This window comes from Cololabis saira, chromosome 8 (assembly GCF_033807715.1).
Source record: "Cololabis saira isolate AMF1-May2022 chromosome 8, fColSai1.1, whole genome shotgun sequence".
Classification (NCBI taxonomy): Eukaryota; Metazoa; Chordata; class Actinopteri; order Beloniformes; family Belonidae; genus Cololabis; species Cololabis saira.
The window spans coordinates 28176402-28196785 of record NC_084594.1 but is presented as its reverse complement, the minus strand read 5'-3'; the positions used below and the strand labels follow the sequence as shown (position 1 = coordinate 28196785).

The 20384-nt window shown below is 38.4% G+C and overlaps 1 protein-coding gene across 1 annotated transcript; it reads right to left on the bottom strand.

Annotated features, from left to right (window-relative positions):
* Positions 1-2763: 2763 nt before the first annotated feature.
* On the bottom strand, positions 2764-19185 carry c1ql4b (complement component 1, q subcomponent-like 4b). The gene is made up of 2 exons (XM_061728599.1): positions 18215-19185; positions 2764-3222 (listed from the first exon to the last, which is right to left on the bottom strand). The coding sequence occupies exons 1-2, from the start codon at positions 18752-18754 to the stop codon at positions 3043-3045; spliced, it is 720 nt and encodes a 239-aa protein (XP_061584583.1). The 5' UTR covers positions 18755-19185; the 3' UTR covers positions 2764-3042.
* Positions 19186-20384: the final 1199 nt, after the last annotated feature.

The window sequence follows — 20384 nt, the reverse complement described above, 5'->3', positions numbered from 1 at the left end:
CCTCGCAATGCTTAGATTCACCAAGCAAAACCCTTATATTCACACAAATTAAAATAAATTAACAGTATAAGGCACAGAGAACCTATTAATATGGTAAACGGCAGTTAAACATCAACAGTCAGTTGCATTTTAAAAACATATGTAAATTCACAGTAAAATAAAAGGAGTGCTTTCACATCTTGGGGAACACACTTTTGTAGACGCTTACGTCCCTCTGCAGCCGCCTGCTGTGCAGAGTGAGGAACAATGTTTTGAAGCTCACTTTAGCTCTAAAGTATCAGTGAATGCTACACTATAAAGAGCTTCAAGGAAAAGTGTGTTTGAAGAGGACATATTATGCTCGTTTCAAGCTCTGACTTTACTTTGGCAAAGCAATGCTTGCCAAACTGCTCTGCATGATTTTGAAAAAAAAAATCAATCATTTTTTTTGTCATAAAATGTCGATCAACAAAAGTAGATATGCACTAAAATACCCCCTTTCCTCCAACAGTTTTCTTTTTACAGACAGTCAGCGGAATGCATTGCAAGCCCTGTCTCATTTTCTCACCGGTGTGAGGGTTTCGAAAGCAATCTGTAAACTTACCATGTGACCGAAGTTTGTTTCTGATTGGCAGTGGAAATTTCTCAAACCGTACAATAATACAATATAAGCCGTTACACAAAAGAACTCCCTTATTAATTACATTGTAGTCATAACATAGTCATAACAGACTTTTAGATGCACATTTTCTTCTGGTATTTGGGTCTCAAATTCAGTCCTGTGTGGTCAAGCTGAAGTAGATGAGGATAATGAGAGGACATAACAAACATCTACAGAAAAAACAAAGAAACATTACAGCAACATGTATTGTAAATTATTCACTCAGTACAGTAAATGTTTCACTCATCACCTGCTTAGTGTGTGCCAAAACCATGGATTTAGTCTTTTAACCATAATAAATGATACACAAGAGGGTAATCAGATTTTTCTTTTAAAACCTAATAAAAAAAAGGGGGGGGGGGTTACCAGCACTGTGCAAATGCCTGTAAATTTAAGTAGATTGTTTTGTGAAAAATGTGTATTATTTATCATTTGTAAAACCTGATAAAGGTCTTTGGGAAGTTGACTACCTGGATTCTGTTTTTACAAGACAAGGAAATATGAAGAGATCTTCAGCCCTGTGAGAGATGTTTCATGGTTCCTTTAAAGTGCGACTTGCTGATTGAAGTTTATGAATGTATGGCAAGATTGATATATATTTAAAAAAAAGCATGTCTGTATGTGCTGCAGTTTGATTTAGAGACAGTTTTATACCCTTTAAAAAAGTGCAGCAGGACAGTTATGCAAGGTCATCAAGCTTGGAAAAGTTAGATATCAGGAAACATGGACCCACACAGGAGTTTTGACTCTAAAAGACAAATAAAATCCACATGATACTGACGGACCACTGATAAGTGTCAGAGAGATCGTGAAAGGAAAAGGACTAGGTGAAAAAGAGGAGATCATAAAGAAATTATTTTGTGGTGTGAGAAGATCCATCTTGTTACTGGGACACGAAGTCCCGTCTCTTCAGCTGTACAAACTCCACACGAGCAGGAAAATCAGCTCCGTTAGGTCGAGGAAATTCTAAACTCTGTCACAGAAAGTCTGGTTATCTTTTTCTCTTCACACTGATTCACAGTGATGAAAATCTCCCCAAAAAAGCCAACTAACCTCAACAACAGTACTGAAACAGTGTGATTCTGTTTGTTTTCTGAAGCTTCGCTCCATAATACTTACTTTTTCTTTCAAATATCTGCATCTGTGTTTAATTAAATATATGAAATGGCTCAGTAACGTTTCAAACACTCATGTGCACAAAATATTATGTATATACTTTTTGAATAATATAACCTGCAAGCTACACTTTGGTATGATTTCTAACACAATAACCTTATACAAGAGAACGTGGTAAAGTATAATATATCCCCTTTTACCAGGACTGACTTTAAACCTCTTAAACAGCATCAGTTATCGTCATTGTTAGTTAGGGGCTAATACAAATACAGATCGGTGAAACATGCTTTTCAAACTCCTTCTTTTCTAGTCATCTCATCTACATGAGAAAAATAGCTATGAACCCTACCGTCTAACATGTGGTACCGTTTTTGTAACACAGCACGTCAAGGTTTGTGCAGGACTGAGTAGGTAAAGGCTGCAGAATGAGCCTGGGCTCGTTAGTGGGATATGATGTGGCTCTGGGGCTCGGGCTCAATCTCAAAGATAAACCTCTGTATCGATACTGTGTGTGTGTGTGTGTGTGTGTTGAGGAACTGTTACCAATGACTTGACACCCTCCCTCCCTGTTCCAGGACCCAGAGACTGTGCGAGCAGCACGAATAATCATCACAATTCTTTTTACATCTCAACAGAACCGAAGGAAAAACACACGCATTTGCTTCCACACGGGCATGAACACAGACGTAAAACACACCGGGTTATGATCATGAGGTTTGCCTGTTTCAGCTGCAATCAATATATTCACGCCTTTCCTTGTTTGATATCTACGGTCATATTGAAAATCTATCCCACAGTGATGGCGAGAGGCTTCGGCCAAATACATCGGATTGACGGTCTACATTCAGGTATCGTTTTGGTTGACTCTGGACCAGCGGCTGAAATGGCGGAAATTATACATATGTGTGTGTGTGTGTGTGTGTGTGTGTGTGTGTGTGTGTGTGTGTGTGTGTGTGTGTGTGTGTGAACAGCAAAATATGTGCATGTGACATGATGAATCCTTTTTGTTTAGCCATGCTTACACATATTGACCATGGCACTGAATCGTGATCACACATCGTGTGCATCAGAAGTCAATGTCATCTGGGAATATTTACAACATCGTGTTCATTTTTACACACATTTTCCTCGAACTCTGTCCATTAGGTGGTCAGGTTGCTACACGTTAAGTGTGCTGAACAGCAATGAAATAAAAGATGAACGGGATAAGAGTGTGTTAGATGAAGAAAAGAGAGGAAATGCTTTTCTTGATTACAGAGATGGAGCAGAGGAATGGGAGGATACTGTCAGTCGGGATAGATGAGAAAGCCAGAGAAGGTGCTGTATTTGTTGGTGTTTCCCCCGTGAACTTTGCCCCCGTCCAGCTGTACGCACACCTCGTCCCCCACGTCCAGATGCAGGATGACGCTGTTTGAGGCGTAGTCGTAGTTCTGATCTGCATCTTGAGCGATTGCGCTGGCCCTTACCTGAGACAGAAACAACAAAGGTCAGAGCAGGCTCAAACAAAGGAAAGACGAGTAAAGTTCTGCACAATCCAGCCTGAATTGAAACTGAGTGTGTTGCAGCTTGTGTTTATGTTTTGTTTTTTTCCGTTTTTTTAGTTTTCTTTAGTATTTTAAGTATTTGCAGCAGAAAGGCCCAGGGACTGACTCAAACAGGACCATGTAGGGAAGTACTACACTACAAAAACTCATTTTGTAAGACAGAAAAAAAAGCTTCAAAATAATTAGAAGAATGTTTTAGACTATTTTACTAGTTTTATGAATTGTAGTCAAGAAAGCATTTCTCGACCCATTGGCTAAGACATTTTTGTGTAAAATAAGACAATTTTGACTAGATTTATTGACTATTCAGCTTATTTCTTTACTTTTCTTACCACCATGAACTTTAAAGATTTAATATGTTATTCACTGATTTGTGAATCTGAAGAGTTTAGTATTTTCAACATCATGAGATTTGCTTTCTTATAATAAAATAAAATAATACAAATTTAACAAGACTTAAAAAGATACTTTTATGCATTTTCACTTCTTTTAAGAGTTTTAGGAGTCCAGCTCTTAAGGTCTCTTATGGTCCATGCAAATGTTTGTTAAATCTCTCTGGTCCACCCTGATAGTCCCTTCACACTAATCGTTACATAAAGTGGAAGCATGCAGCTGTCTAAATGTTAATCACCAGAGACATGTGGATTTTTCAACACAGAAACCTAGAATTATTCAACGCACCAAAAGTACTCTTCTTAACGTATTTATCAAAAATAAATGAATAAGAACATTAACCAACAATTTCTAGGCACAGGTTGTGTTTCAAAACCAAACGTCCAATAATTGGAAACTCTTTTTTTTCCTTTTCAACTCAATATCTCACCATTCGGTTACCTTTATTTGGAAGTGCCCAGTGCCATTTTATTTTCTGTTTTGTATCGTGATTCTGGTGTACTGTCTTCAGTACTGATGCCTTCCTGCCCACTGGGTAGATAAATTAGATGTGCAGTGATCTTTGGCCTCAAACCTCCATCTGAGTGCACAACCTTTCTTAGTCACTATCAATTTTTTCCACAGGATTGTTGCTCTCACACCTGATCCACTTGTTGTGGAGGATTTCAATGTCTGATGGGGATTGCGAGGCACAATGGAATCAGGGAACCCATCAGTTTATTTTTTCAAGCAGTTACAGAAAACACATAACACATTCACACATACGCAGCCTGAGAACACAGATACAGACGTGCTTTTAGGGATTGCTCATCATAGCAATTACCTAAAAACAGTTTCTGACACACATTGCACCCTCTCTCTCTCTCTCTCTCTCGCGCTGTTTCTTATTTGATTTACTGTTCGCTTCTGACAAGTTGCATAGGTGGTCTGTGTTAGACTTGCATTTATCCATACGGATACAATCTCAATGTAAAACAGCATTCTGGCCAGACAAGCTTTTCAGTACCAATTAAGAAACCAGAGAACCTGAAAATCTCCAGCACTTTAACCAAACCCTGACACTACAAATGTCACAAATGGCTTACATAAAAGCTTGTCTCTTCCTAATCGGGAAGTAGAAGCGGGGTGAAGTCTTATAGATGAGTGTGCAACAGCTAGTATGCAAGTACTCCGGATCCATGTTGAATTAAGATCAGATAAATAAGGTTGACGTCTGATACTGATATAATATGTAATTCTTATACTATTTTTCAAATTCTTGCTAGGAAACCAGCGTCAAGTTATAATCCGTTTTACAGCGTAACTTAATCCAGTAATGTTCCAAAATTCTTGCTCATTAGCAGTTTTACTTTTGAAATAACTAAAAGTAAACACATAAAGCCAGAGAATATAAGATCTATACATTCACAGAAGAAGAAAGGGATGAAAAAAACAAAGGGAAGATACAGGCCACCCAATATCATTTTTTTATTTTGAAATGACTGCCTGGTTTAATCAGTACCTTTTTAATAAAGTTACAAGAAGAGCTCATTAAACATAAAACAGACTTCAGTTCTGCCCACGATCACATGCTGGTTTTCAAATCGAACAAACACACAGTTCCCGGCCCGTTTTGAGGACTAGAGAACAGTCAACCAATTTAATTTTGTAACGTGATGTGGTATGCGGAAACACTTTTCACACTTTCATCAGCATCTGGACAGTTTTATGTCGGGAGGAAAGGATATAATGTGTATGATGATGATAGTATGACCAGTTGTTTTGGAACAAGTAATCTGATGATCACTGTACATGTGTATTTAGCAGTTTACAATAATGCAATTATGTGATGATCCTGTATTTTTGTGTCACCAGAGAAAAACAATCAGAAATCAGAAGTAAATCAGAACTTGCAGGAGAACTAGTTAAAATTATGTCCGCTATTGTATTCTGAGGTAGAAAAGGCTTTACTTGGAGGATTTAAACAGTGTCTATCTTCATTATGCTAGTAAATATTTCTGTTTTCAAATCTGGCTCATTTTCAAACTCACTAAGCAAATCTCCTTGTAATAAATTGCACTTTTACTGGACAATAACAAACTATTCAAGCAAGCAAGCAGTGAAGAATAAAGTGCACATCTGCATACATATTAATGAATGCAAATACCATGCCCTAACTATCCTTGTCTTCTCCTCTGGGTCGTAGTCTAACTAAGGATGCAGTTCATCATCTCCCCCAGTCATCAAGCGTTCATGATCCCTTGTGCCCACAAAGACAAATCAGATAAGTCTAAACTACCCATTTCCCCTTTATCCCCACCATCTACACATTTCATCAATTTAAATATAATTCTTTGCACAAGCATTTATTTCATGTTGAGGATGGGAACATTTTCATTCCCCTCCTCAAGACACAAATTAATCAATACATTCCCTTTCTTTTAATTCTACTCACAACTCTCCATTAATTGTTGTCGCTCCCTCCACACCTAACACCCCTTCCATCATTCCTCTCACATTCGGCACCCTATCCCCATCTCTTCATTCTGAACCCATTTATCCATCTTTTTGTGTCTGCACACTGGAATAAGATGCAGGTCACGTACACATTTTCTCTCCCCCTCCATGACAGTGTTGTCGGGAGCAGCGACTAAGTGTGTCCCTGTCCGGTCTAAATCGGATTGATTAACGACGTGCTGCTGTGGCAGGTCTCCTGAGAACCCCTACCCGACCCCCGAGCCACCCCCTTACATCCTTTCCCCCACCTCTGCAGCATCCCTCACCCCTCCTTTACCTTCCAGAGGCATTAGGGCAAGCTATACATGGCTGCAGGCTACAGTAATTGGTAGTCTGACAGCCATGGCAGATTCCCGCCTAATAGGTCCAACTCCTCAATAACTCCATACAATCACAATAAATGGGGGCACAGGATAGGCAACAGTGGTCAAATGGCCCAATGAAATACTAGCAGGAGGTCAGGATTAGATGCTGTACACACCACACACACATACACACACACACGAACCACCCTTCTCTCTTGATACATCTCAATAAAAGCTGCTCTCTTTCTTCTTTGTCTTTATGGACCTCAAGTGAGCACCTGACATGTGAGACATTTTGTTACCTTAAAGTGTGAGAACGCTTTGCTCTGAAGGGACATAACAGCCCCCCTGAGGAGATCTAATACGTTTTATGAAAGAAAAAAAAACAACAGTAAGAAGATTCTGACAAGTTGTAAATCCAACATCTGTCTTCATGGTTGAATGGCAGAATTCCCCTGACAGTACTGTCAGCTGAGTTAGATGCTGTCAGACTTCTGTAACTAACTCTGTGCACGCTATGCTACAAAACTAAGAACATTGTGACCCTTTGGACAAAGTGACTAATTATCTACTGACGGTTTAAGGTCTGGGATATATTACCTGCAAAGAACTGGGAAGATTTGATGATCTTTGTGTTCAAAAAGCTGAAGCATGTTTGTAACAGCATGGCTTATAGATGCTGCCACTCTTGCCGAGGGTGTATTAACCATAAACCAGCACCAGGTTGTTGGACCTATCCACGATGGCTCCACCTTGCAGCTTCCGGGACATAGAGCATCTGTGGATCCTGTCTTGGTGCCTGACACTGCAGGAGACCGTCAGAGTCACAGCAATGTGAAGGACACAGAAGACTGATCCTGATAGTTTAACTCAGTGTGCACAATTACAAGTTATACTTGCTTACTTTACTACATGCAAATAGACTGCAGTACTATAAATCATCCTAAAATATCCTTTGAATTAAAGTCTTCACACCTGAAGTGCACAAATTTAAGATTCAAAACAAAGGCCACAGCAGTGATATTCACACTACCTCACTGAAATGAACATCAACTAATTACTTTTGCCAACCAAAAGGACAAAATGTAATTTATGGCTTATGGTTGACTTCCTTAGGAGGCACATAGATTTGCTTAGCCTCTTTTCACAGAGCGGACAGGGTGACATTTAATGTGCTGTTTATGATTAATTCATGGATCCATCCATTTCTATATCTGCAGTAATCTAGAGAACAAATTCTCTTCTTCAGACATTTAAGCCCGTATTTAAAGAAGTTTTTTTTCACTTTTTCACAAAGGAAAAATACACAAAAATGCAAAGCGAGCATAGAATATTTCACATTTTCACATTTAATATCAAATAAATCCTAGAGGTTTTGTGAAATGTGTATTATTTAGTCTTGTAAAATGAAACACTTTTCTCCTCACTAAAGTTTATTATCTTTATGACTGCTGTAAGTGTTGTAACGTCTTCTCGTGTTGCTCTACTACATGTACTACTTATAAACAGCTCCAGTTTAGTCTCAACCATCCACTCTCAACAGTCGACATAGAACATACGTTCAATTTCCAACGATCTCATATTTCCATGAATCTCATCCCACCAATATAATGAGGGGAAAAAAATCAATAACAATTTTATGGCAAAAATACTTTGCTCTGAGAACAACAGTTTTTGATGATATTAGATTGGGCTGATCTTTACCCGGCTTGCTGTACCTGCATTGGTCTAATTTATTTCTATATCACAGCTAAAGCAAACGCATTTAGGTTATAGAGCTCCAAAAAGCTGCAGATTCTTTTGGACCGCAGGCACACGAGGATCACGCTGTGTTGAGACACTGAAACCAGCACAGATGAGTCTGCAGGTTCAGCTGTCAGGAACAATCAGAGTGAAACCTTGTTTTCGTAAAGTGGGCAGAAGACACTGGGGCTTTGGGAGTGAAAACAAGAGGGAAAGGCAGATCAGGATTATTGTCAACAACAGCGGAGATTGATAACGACAAGGGAGAGAATTTCTGTCTTTGGGGCCAACGCTGTTCTGACTTGATCTGCTGCTGTTGGGAAGAGGGGAAACCCAAGAGAGAGTAGAGAAGATTACACTGCCTACACTTTTTATTGGAGAGGCAACATTAAAGGGGGAAAGAGAAGTGGAAGGGAGAATAAATCGACAGCACAGAAATAATTCATTGACAGTGGTAAATGCTCATGGAAATCTGCATTTTTTAGCATTGTGTCATTGATTTGTGTGACAATTATAGTAGCTGATCTGCTGTGTTTCAAATACATATTCATTATTTTTAATATACGAGCGCTCATAAAAGGGTTTCGTTTTATATTTCTGAAAACAGATGAACTGAGGACACAGAGCAGGGAGAAAAGAGGAGAAAAATTGGATCTAAAAGCAGAAATTTAGATTTGATCCCATATACAAGTCATGCAGCTGCATTCACTATGGAAGTCTCGGCACAGGATTCAAGTAAAAGACGCCAGAGTTGAAAGAGGCCTTGAGTGATGGAGAGGGAGCCCATTGGAGAACAAACTGATCAAGCATGCCTGTTTCAGAGGACAAGGGGGGGATAAATGAGTTTGGGGAGGTAGGTTGTCTATGCCGTGTGTATTTTTCTTCTTTTTTTTTTTTTTCCTAGTTTGGTTTGGTTTCGCAGTGGTTCCTTGATCCTCGGGTAATAAAACTGACAGGATTCATTCACTGTGATGTACAGACCTCTCAGAGCGGAGCGAGCGATTGAGACGGGGTCTCTTAAACTTACCTGAGGGACTCTAAGGGTGAACTGGGAGAGGGAAGAAGGGCAATTGAAATGGCCTTTTTTGTTAAGTGTGCAGTGCGCCTGCCTCCATTCACATGCACCAGCTTGAGGTATCCTGTTTCTATTATGCAGGTCGGCATGTAAACCTCCTCCTGCACTGCAGCCTCAGCCACTAATTGGCATACTAAATGCTAATATTTTGCCACGACACTCAAGACCCAAGGTGTCAGGACGTTGATTAGAAAGTCTCTAATTGGCTCTAGACAGAAACCTTAGAGGGGAAAGGAGATGGCTAATTGGATATGAATTGCTTCTTTGGCTTCTCTACCTGCAGCTTCAGCTAAGAATGAGTTCTGTGAAATTATGCAATTCTCTTTTATATAGAGTTCAAAAGTGTATACAAACAACTGTGCACAGTGTCTAGCATCCGTCTAACAGGGGAAAAGTTAATATCTCGTAAATCATCTATACATGCTCCTCTCTGTGAAAATGTTAATGACCCTGCGATGTTCGATCTGTAAATACTGGTTAAACCGTGAAACAATGCTGTTCATGAAAGAGATAAAACTCAGTTCCCTTGATGAGGGAGAATAATAGCATAATGGGCAGGGAAAAGGACAGCACAACAAAGGTGCGGTAAAACACAGCAGCAACCAGTCGAGTCCTTTTAGTTTTCAGGATATAATGGCATCGGCCATTATAACAGAAACGTATAGTCAAATAATGGCTATGTGCATCAACATGCTCATAAACGAGTGTAGTCTGGGGAAACAAAAGACACAAAGAACAAGGAAAACTGCAGGGTATGTGACGGGATTCCTTCTGTTTGCTCAACAAGACATCCTGTCTGAAAAGACTGACTTTTATCTTTGTATCAAATAATGTCCCATTATAACATCATACCATTGTGGTACAGAAGCAATGCGACACAGGGACCAATAGTCTGTGAATTATTCTATCACGACACAATTGTTAGAGGAAAAAACGGTTGAAAAGGGGCAAAAATGTAATTAAATTATCGTCCAGTCTTCCAGATAAGGCCCATATTGGCACCTTGTTTGACTGTTAATCTAATTAGCAGCTTCTAGCTCACACAGCAGGAGCAGCAGCGTCACACCTGCCTACAGGAAGTGAGCTACTCTTTCTTCTAATTGAGTCCAAGCTTGTCATCACTACAACTTTGAAGTGGTGTGTTTAATTATCTAATTAGCTCAAAGATCTCATTAAATAACTTAAGGGCGAATTAAAAGAAACAGCATATATAAAGCATATAGTATATAGTATTTTTGCAGCGTTACGTGTATGTATGTATATATATATATATATATATATATATATATATATACAAATGTACATATATGTATATATATATATATATTATGTAAATATTTTTACCTGGAGTTTTTACCTGCCAGTGTTTATGTTATGTGTAAAATATGTAAAATTGAATTGAATATATACTGTGTATATATATATATATATATATATATATATATATATATATATATATATATATATATATATATATATACATATACACAAACACACACACATACTGTATGTATATTCAGTCCAAACGATCAAACGTCTAATTTTATTTCATTTTTACTCCAACCATCACACCTTACGTTGCTAAGGCCAAAGTCATCCCATAGTCTTTTCACAACTTCAGACTGACCAAATGACCATTTCAGATTCACCCATATTGGACCCACTATAAATATTCATACTCTCACTCCATGCTCGTTCCTGTAAAGGGCAAAGTACATATTGGTGGTGAATTATATATCCATTGAAAAGGTCATTTACCTCAACACCAATCTTTTCATGAGTTATGGGACATAAGGAGGGAAAAAGATTACTAGCAATGAGTACCTTATCAATGCAAATACGTTGTAAACTTCAGCACCGGTTGCATGTTTCATTATGAAGCCGGTGACAGCCTGACACATCTTACTTTTTAAAAATATGTCTGAATACATGCTTTTTACTTTTCCTCAACTCCTTGCTTCCTCAGAAAATCTTTGTCCATCCTCTTGTGAATATTGATCCATCCGCCTCTGTGTCAGTGCTCATGTCTGTGCCCTGCCTGTCTCTGCAGATACCCCCCCTCCCACACACACACACACACACACACACACTAACGAAACACATTGATTAACACTGTGCATATCAGTCTGTTGCTGAACACGAGTTCACAAATCTGCCCATGTTGGTAAGCTACAAAAAATAATTAAATGAACGGTTCGGAAAATATCTCTTATTTTTAAATTGTAGTTTACTAAACTACTGTACTAAAAATGTATAAACAGACACATAATAGTGTTTTATTCTCAAAATAATCCATCATCTTTTTTATATCATTGCTTCAAATAATTAGAGAGTAATACGAATACAAAACGGAAAAATCAATAAAAACAATTTAACATAAAAATATGCCTGACATCAAAGCAAAATTCTTAAAAACTACAATTTCATTTCATTTATCTTTATAATTTATTTATTCATAGTAGTCGTTTACTAAATCAACTTTCACAGATACGACAGCAATATTTAAATTATTTCCTTTAAAACATCCCATTGCTCAGTCAAGAACAATCAGCTGTGTAAACAGGAATTAATTGTTGCATGCAGTACAAGTTTTAAAGCCCATGATAGAGTTGTGTTTGACACCACAATTGGGCTGCTCGTGCAGATTCAGCATCTTTATTAGACATGGTTGTGCATGTTAACATTTAGAGTAGGGGGTGTGCAATGGACAGAGTATAAAGATACCATTTGACCTTTCTCCAAACCACAGATGCACTGAAGGTTTCCAAATCTTTTAGATATGGTGTCAAGTGTTTAAAAGAGCAACAAAGTTTATATAAGAACGTGGAGGCTGAGGGGTGACCTTTGTTCTGGAAAACAAGTTCAAATGCAATGTGAAGTAACAGAATATCAATTCATTTTACGGTGTCCTGGATAAAACCGTTACTTTTTGTAGTTTAGTTAATTATTTCATTTAGGATATTTAAACTACTTGGATAGGGACAGTAAAATGTCATGGTCTGACTCCATAAACATTTTAAAAACTTAATGTTTCATGCTGTTAAAGAGTGCAAAGGGACACTAGATTACACGTTGCTAATTAAAAAATAACCACAATGTACAGTCACAGAACAGGAGTCAACCACCTTCATCCTGCTTTGTACTTTAACATGTATAGGTACTGTGTACCTGGAACTGTAAATAGGAATAGGCTTCCCCTGATCTATGGTCTTAGAAACTAAAGGTAAAAGGTTTTTCTGGAAGCACTTGCAGATTCACCCAGACAAAAACATGCTCTATCCTTGGTTCATACTTGTCAACTTTCACTGTAAAATGGCCACTGAAGCTCTTGTTCTTGTCTTGTATGGACTGCCTGGAGAATACGAGCACACAAGGAAATTCCATGCTAAAAACCCTGCAATTCATGCATTAGACTATGACCACATAGTTTCACCCATTTGATCTATTCCCCTCTGCACATCAAAGATGATAATTCATGATAATAACACTGAAAAAATGAAAAAGCTTATTTTAACATCATTCATGGGCATGCAACCTCTTCTTTAAAGGAAATAAGTACTTAACATGCCAACAATAAGGCTTGGCAATAACAATGATAATAATAATAAACAATCAACTGCACCACTGAGTCTTTCCAAGCTAATAAAGTGATCATTTGGTGATGAAGCTGCATCACTCTCCTACACCAGCACTTCTCCATTCATTGAAATAAGCAGAATGTGCAATGAACCTGAGAGGCCAAGACCAGCTCTGAATTGGGTTAAATAATTTATTTGATGGAAAAGATAATTAATGGGGAAGGAGTCAATAGACAGTGTGGATGGGAAAAATGTAAAGCGTGCGTGTGTGTGTGTATTTGTGTGTGTGCATGTGTATAAAGAAGGGCACAGGTGAAGGGGAGAAGATCTCATCTAAAGCCTATGAAAGATTTAACAGCAAGAAAAGACAGGAATGACAATGTCAGTATAAGCATGTAACAGCCGACCCCCAATTATATCTGGCATTTAACTGTCTGTCCTCTTTACTCTGCACCTCTTGCACATCTTGTCAAATCAATAAAATAGAGAATAACTATCTTTATGAACTTGATCATTCGTGTTAAAGATGTACTATACTGCACTGATGTGTGTATGGAGGGTGGCAGAATGAAAGAATAATTCAAGCTAAATTTCACAGTATGCCGCGTTAACTGTTGAGTATCTTATAGCTAAGGATGCAGTAAAACCATGGGCCAAGAAACATGATTTATGGGCTGCTAATATTCTTTTTCCTCCTCTTGTAAAGACCTAACAGTAAGATTTTTATGTATTTTTATTTTTATTTTGCCTCGTGAATTTCTATTTAAAAGTTCTGCCACATTTCACTATCACACTGTATTTTAATTTGTAAAACAAGATGCAAAATAAGTGTTTCTGTTATTTACTTGGCGGATGGTACGGCCCATATAAAGATGTACTTACCAAAGTTAATATAATAATGAACTGATCCCAAAAACTGTTGCTTTTGTACACATATACTCATATTTTTGTAGTCCACTGTACTGCATTTTATGTTTTTGGTTCTTCGAGCAAACTGCCCCTAAAAAAAAAGATTTCAAGGTCTACCAAACTGCCACTGAATAAAACTTATCAATAAGTAAAATTGACATGAATAACCAGTAATAGCAGTGGCCCACATCAATTACTGCACAATCAAAGAACGCAGTATTTTTGTTACAATGTCATAGAAGCAATAGTTTACACGGTTCAACAATGATAAGAAGTGATGTCGGAGAAAACCTATGTGCATCAAGTGTTACATCTTTTTATGGATCTTTTTCTTTTCCTTTTTTTATATTTAGCAAACTGGAAAACATATGTTCAGCTCAAAGCAAAAAACTTTTTTTTAACTCAGTCGTTATCATAGAATCAAGGTGTCTCCCACTAGTTTTTGTTTGTTTGTTTGTTTTTTAATTGTGTCCCTTCCCTCGCAAGCAAGTCTTATTAATCAGCAGTTGAGTCCATGGAGGACGTCGGTGGCATCCACCTGGAAAACCAATGTGAGGTCTTTGTTTTGTAACTTAGTTTTCCCAACTGCTTTAGTCTTGGTGGGTGTCGTAGGAAGACACATCTCATAAAGACCATGCACCTCATAAAGATTCAGACCGGTGGGAATGGCATTTCTTTTACAAGAGAAATACCTAGATTGTATTGATCAATGTTTTTTATTTATGTAAAATAGGAGTGTCAATGCGATCTTTAATCATGTATCGATCACTTGTCTGTTAATTGTCTTCAAAGTGTCAGGCATATCTGTGAACGTCACATACACCATAACATTTTATATTACCTTTTAAATGTATAGAGATTGTGTAAAATGTTGTGGTGATGAATGGAAGCAGGTGAAAATATTACTTACTGCCTCTTAAAGCTTGTTCACTTGTAGGCACTTTAAAAACTGGCATTGTCATGTTATATCTGAAGATTAAATTGGACTACTAATGTAACGTTTTGTTTTAATTAGTACAACCACTCCAGTGTTATTGCTGTTTTTCAGATGAAAAGCCACACAACCATACAAACTCTGTCAGTTCTTGAAGATTTTGTTTTCTCACGAGAAAAAGAAAAGTGCAGAAGGTTAAGATGCAGTTCAAATGCTTTAAATGTTTTTTTTCTCTGTCGTTTAGTTCAGATGGTAAGAATACAGAGGAAATGGCTTGATGCTGCAGTAAATCATTGGAACAAAATCCATTTATAAAATGTAGACAGTGCTGTTTAAGTATTAATTTACATGCTCTGTCTAATACTAATTGCGTAATTGCGTCTATGTTGAAATGACTGCAGCAGTTCAGGCTCAAAAGTTATGCTAAAAGTGTTATTTGTATGTTACTACTTTGGCCCTCCAGTAGTCAGATAGCAACTGCAAAATATTACAAACAGCCCCGGGGGCGGGGGCAGGGGTGATCACAGTCATGATACCATGAAGTTCAGTTGTTGACCAATTAATAGAAAGTAATGCATGTTTTCCTAGTGCTGTTTTATTGCCGTTAACAGCTGGAAACCAGCTCTTCCATCTTGCTGCAGGACTGGTTGGCCTGGGAGAACGTGATGAGAAGCAACAAGACGGCACAAACCTCTGTGTGTGCGTCTGCCACACTACAATATTTTAAACCTTAACACCAGATTGGAGTATTGCAAGTTGTGTAAAGATATAGAGGTTTATTGATGTTTTCTACAAAATCAACCAGGCTCTCTCTTTCGCTCGCTCCATGAATCGTATTTTCTGCTCATAAACTCCTTGTTTCAAAGCTTCCCCAGCTGTTCATGCACAAACACTGACAAGAATCTCTCCCAGAGTGAATGAGGCACTTGTTTTTCCACCACTGAATAAACCACAGTCATTGATTTAAAAAAAGAAAATGAAACAAAAATTTGAATTAAATAAAATGAAATTGTTCTGAGTAAGTTCATTTTTACCTATAGAGAACCATTCGATCAACTCCAAGTAAGGTTTACAGTTGCTGCATTGGGATGTTCTATGAAAAGGTAGCTTTTGACCTTTGACCCAGAATGGATCCGACTTACTGCCACCAAGCGCCAACCATCTTACTTAGATCTTATTGAGGCTCACGCAGAACTAAGATCCGGTGCAGTTCCTCGACTGGCCGCTAGAGGCTGGCTGCAAAAGCCAGTCAATCTCCATTGACTCCCCTGCTAAAATAAACACATTTACAGCCTGGCTCTAAAAAAACGTTTCGGCAATCGTTTGATGTCTCAACCTCGACAACTCTAAGGGGAGTGATTTTGTTTAGTACCACGCTATGAGAGTTTATATTCAGTAATACATTTATTTCTAATATGATTGCCTGATGTTACATGCTTGAGCTTCGATCATCAACCAGACCCCTGTACAGACCTTACCTGGGAAGCTGAAAAGAGCGATTCCCCTGTAACTTCAACACGCCCTCCTGTCCCCCTTATTGAAAAGAAAAGGGCCTGTCAATGCCTGTAAGCTGCTCTTGGTTTCCCATGAGCTAACCAGGCCCATTAGAAATCCTTCACCATCTTGCAAATGTCACTGATTACACTTCACTTTCCACATTTACATCCATAAACATGGGGAATATACAGAAACACCTTGTCTAGCCTATAGTGAGTGAAGAAGAGGACATAACCTGCTATGTTAAAAAAAAAAAAAGCAAAGCAGGAAGTCACAGAACATACATGTAGTTAAAAAAAACCTGGGAGAATGAAAGTGTGGAGGTCTTTTATAGGAAAGTTATATAAAGTTATAGGAAAGAAAGTATAGTTTAAATAGAACTAAAACAAAAAGACAAAAAAAAAACTGATAATGAGTTCACAGTTCTGTATTTAAGTCAAAACTGTGGGACAAACATTATCCATCACCCTTTCCACCTCCTTATTTGGACTTATGGGACCCTTTCAAAGAGCAAACACTGGTACTTCCCATTGATGGTTGATCTCAGTGTTTCATGTTGCTGTTTACACCAAAGGACAGGTCCCATTTATGTCCGAGACGCCAACTACTTTCCCAAAATGCTGTGCTTAATGTCGTCAACAGGAGAGGACTATGATTAATTACTTATTCTGGTAGAAAAATATAGATTTAAGAACAACGTAACCACAGTATGAAATGTCCTGGACTGATTTAATCTACAGAGTCCTCCACTTGTAAACGAGGCCCCCCAGGTATGTCCAAGGTTTTGTTAGATCTTAGGATTTTTGTAACATCTGCCTTGTGTTGGCTCTGTTGTAAAAAAAATTAAATAAATAAAAATGAATGAAAAAATGTGCCTTTTTCTGTTAGATATATTTCTCACTATGCAATGTATTTAAAGTCATCATTTGCATCCCAGCACAGGAAAAATCTTCACAGTATCACTGTGCTATCTGTTAATTTACAATTTAAAATGATGAGTAGAGAAACAATGGTACCATCAGATGCTTGTAACAATATAAATCATGTTTTTTTTTTTCATTCTTCTTTGTCTGAGGTAATCCCCAGGACATCACTTCTCTGTTCTGTTGCACACATGTCAGAGTCAGAGCTCCTCAGCAGACTCAGGGCTTAGTACTTCAAGCTTGTCACTGTTCTCCAGATGGAAGGCATTTGTACTTGTTTATTTATTAGTGTTAAAGTCAGAGTCCCTCAGAGGGACAGTAGCCAGCTGTCGTATTTTGGCTCTGATCCACAGAGACGAGGAACGTTGTTATCCTCCCGATCGCCTGGTTGTCACTCTCTTTCTTTGCCTCTGCTTGCAAGTTGTACAAAAAGATATTAAAGTTTTAATTTTCCAAGTAAATAAATGATTTGTCCTACCTCTCTCAATCCTGTTTTCTTTCCAGATGTTCTTCTTGCTCCAAAGTAAATCTAAATTTTTCGGTGTAAAATAATAATTCACCTTACTGTAGTTCATCTTCTTTTATGGTGTTTTATCTATAACCTTTTTTCATATTTTTCTCTGTATGTAATTCCACCATGATGTTCTTAAGGCTCTATTCTTTTTAAAACCACAGTGAAAACTGAGTGGCAGCGAACCCCTGATCTAAGATAATGCAATTAAACTCCAAAGCTTTGCAATAAATGTTATCTTTGCACAATCCAATGCAGCTGGTATTTTAACCCGAATATTGCTCTTTCAGTGACCATCAGCCAGTTATTTTGTTGCTTTAGTCAGACAAAACCTTAACCAAAATGTTTATTATGTAAAGAAAATGCTTATTATACTACTAATTATACATTTTACAAATGTGTGTGTGAGTCCACTGTTGTTTATGATACTGTATTTAACATTGGTATTTGTATTGTACTTTGTAGTAAGAAGCATAGTGAGGGTTTGTATCAATGGTAGTTGAGTCAAAATCGAGCTCAAGAGACAAATCAGGTCACATCATTCACTCACCTGTCCATTCTTCTTTAGGTCTGCCCACATGCTCGTCCCATCACCCCCTCTCATCAGGACGTGGTAGGTGAAGAAGTAGATACCAGGCAAAGGACAGGTGAACTTGCCTGTGCTTGGCTCGTAGTAGTTCCCTACATTGGTTACCACATCGTCAAACTTGAGTATTTCACTCCCTTCATGTTGTTTCCGGAGGCCGGCGTAGAATGCAATTTTAGGAGTGTAGAAAGAGGAGCCGTAGCCACCAGGCCCGGGCCCTGGTGGACCAGGTGGGCCGGGCTTACCAGGCTCTCCAGGGGGGCCTTTAGGACCTGGAGGACCAGGAAGACCAGGGCTCCCTCTGAACCCCTGCTTGCCCTTGCGGTGTGGAAAGTCTGGGGGTTGAGGGGAGACGGCTGTCAGCTCTCCCTGCGGAGGGGTGAAAGTGTCACACACCATCTTACAGCTTCCGAGCATCTCATAATGCGTGCCCCCACCTCCAGACCCTCCCCCCTTGGTGGTGTGGACCAATAGGGGAATGGCCACCAGCAGGACCAGGACCATGGCCACGCCAACTCCAGCCCCGATGACACGTTTCTTGCGGCTGAGCCGTGAAGTAGCCAGCGTGAGGAAGTCCTCCTCCCCCTTAGCTGGAATAGTTGTGCCGGCCAGACTGACCTCTGGACAGAAAGTAACAAACTGAACTGAGAAGGTGGGAGAGAAAATGTAGGATTTTGTTGGTTAGAAAAAAGAAATTCAATCTTTTTAATGACTGGGATCGTGTCACTAGGAGGAGGAGAAACTCAGATCTCAGGACAAGATTGAGAAATAGCTTTTCCCATTTCTTGATGGTCAGTGTGATTGAGGGTATCCTTTTTGTCACTTTCCTCTTGGTCACACTGTCAGAGGACTTCCCATCAGACGCGGATGCATCATATACGATAATAATGAACAATTGGTCTGTTAAAAATAGTGAAAACTGTTCAGATGCTAGACTAAGCTTTTTTCTTTTTTTTGTTGTTGTTGTTTTATGCAATCCAGCTCTGTAGAAGCTTCAGTGAAAAATCCTTTAGTTGCAGGCAGAGAGTTGTCAGGTGGGGTCTACAGTATTCCCACTGGAGTCCATCTCACCCACCACATACAGGGAAAGGGCGCTTTACTTGTCTGTCCAGGAATGAGAAGAGAAGAACAAGGAAACGGCTAAATCTCTGTGCTTTTATTTCTTTCTCTCTGTTTTCTGTATTTTTACGGGTCTTACAATTCAAACGGTTTGTATTAAAAATCTGATAACACTAAGCACAGATTTGTTAAAATGCACAAGACAGCCATTTGTAAGTAATAAAAACTGAATTGGGATTCTGTCATTTTAAAAGCAGTTTGTATAAAGAAGAAGGATTTTTACTACTGGCATTACATTATAAAGAGTAACCAAGAAAAATACACATACACACATGCAGTCAGGGGATAATTACAGACTAAATGCCAAATTGTACCAAGGCAAAACCGATTTAAAGATAACTATTGATAGTAAAAAAAATAATTGATTAATTAATAACTAACTAAAGCCTCTACTTTATTGCATTTTTACTTTTAATTTTTTTTTACGTTTTAACGTGATAGTGAGGGGGATTATAAAATTATTTATTAGAATTTATTTTTGATTATTTCTTAAAACTGGAAAAAAACTTTAACTAAACTGGTTTCATTCATGTTAATATAATCTTAGGCCTACACGCTCGAGTAACTTCGTCATTTTTAACAACGTAAATACTTAATTAACACAAACGCAACATATCTCAAATTTATCTGATCCCCTTATTATTAATATAACCTATTTAAATGTGTAACTCGCTCAATATAAATAGTTAAACTTACCAAGATAACTCTTTTCTTCTTAATGATCCCGGTGTTCAGAGTGCGTTCCGATGAAACCGCCTGAACTGGTCCAGGACCGGAATGAACGCGCGTCACTGGCGCATCGGCTCAAGTTGCTTCTCGGTCCAAACTCAGCTCGGAACAACAATCATTCAAATATTTCACATTCAGTCGTCTGATCCGGTCGTCCCTCTTCGTGGCTGGACCACTCCGTCCAAAAATGCGCAAAGAAGTCAGAGAAAAAACACGGAGGATTACAGGAAAAGAAGTAAAAACAAAGAAATAATTGTGTTAACAAGCACTCAGTGCTGCAGCACCA

Excerpts from the sequence above, each read along its gene's own strand:
- c1ql4b (XM_061728599.1), bottom strand. The coding sequence starts at position 18,754 with ATGGTCCTGGTCCTGCTGGTGGCCATTCCCCTATTGGTCCACACCACC. Across the intron at positions 3,223-18,214 it reads ACCTAAAGAAGAATGGACAG|GTAAGGGCCAGCGCAATCGC; the intron begins GTGAGTGAATGA and ends TTTCTGTCTCAG.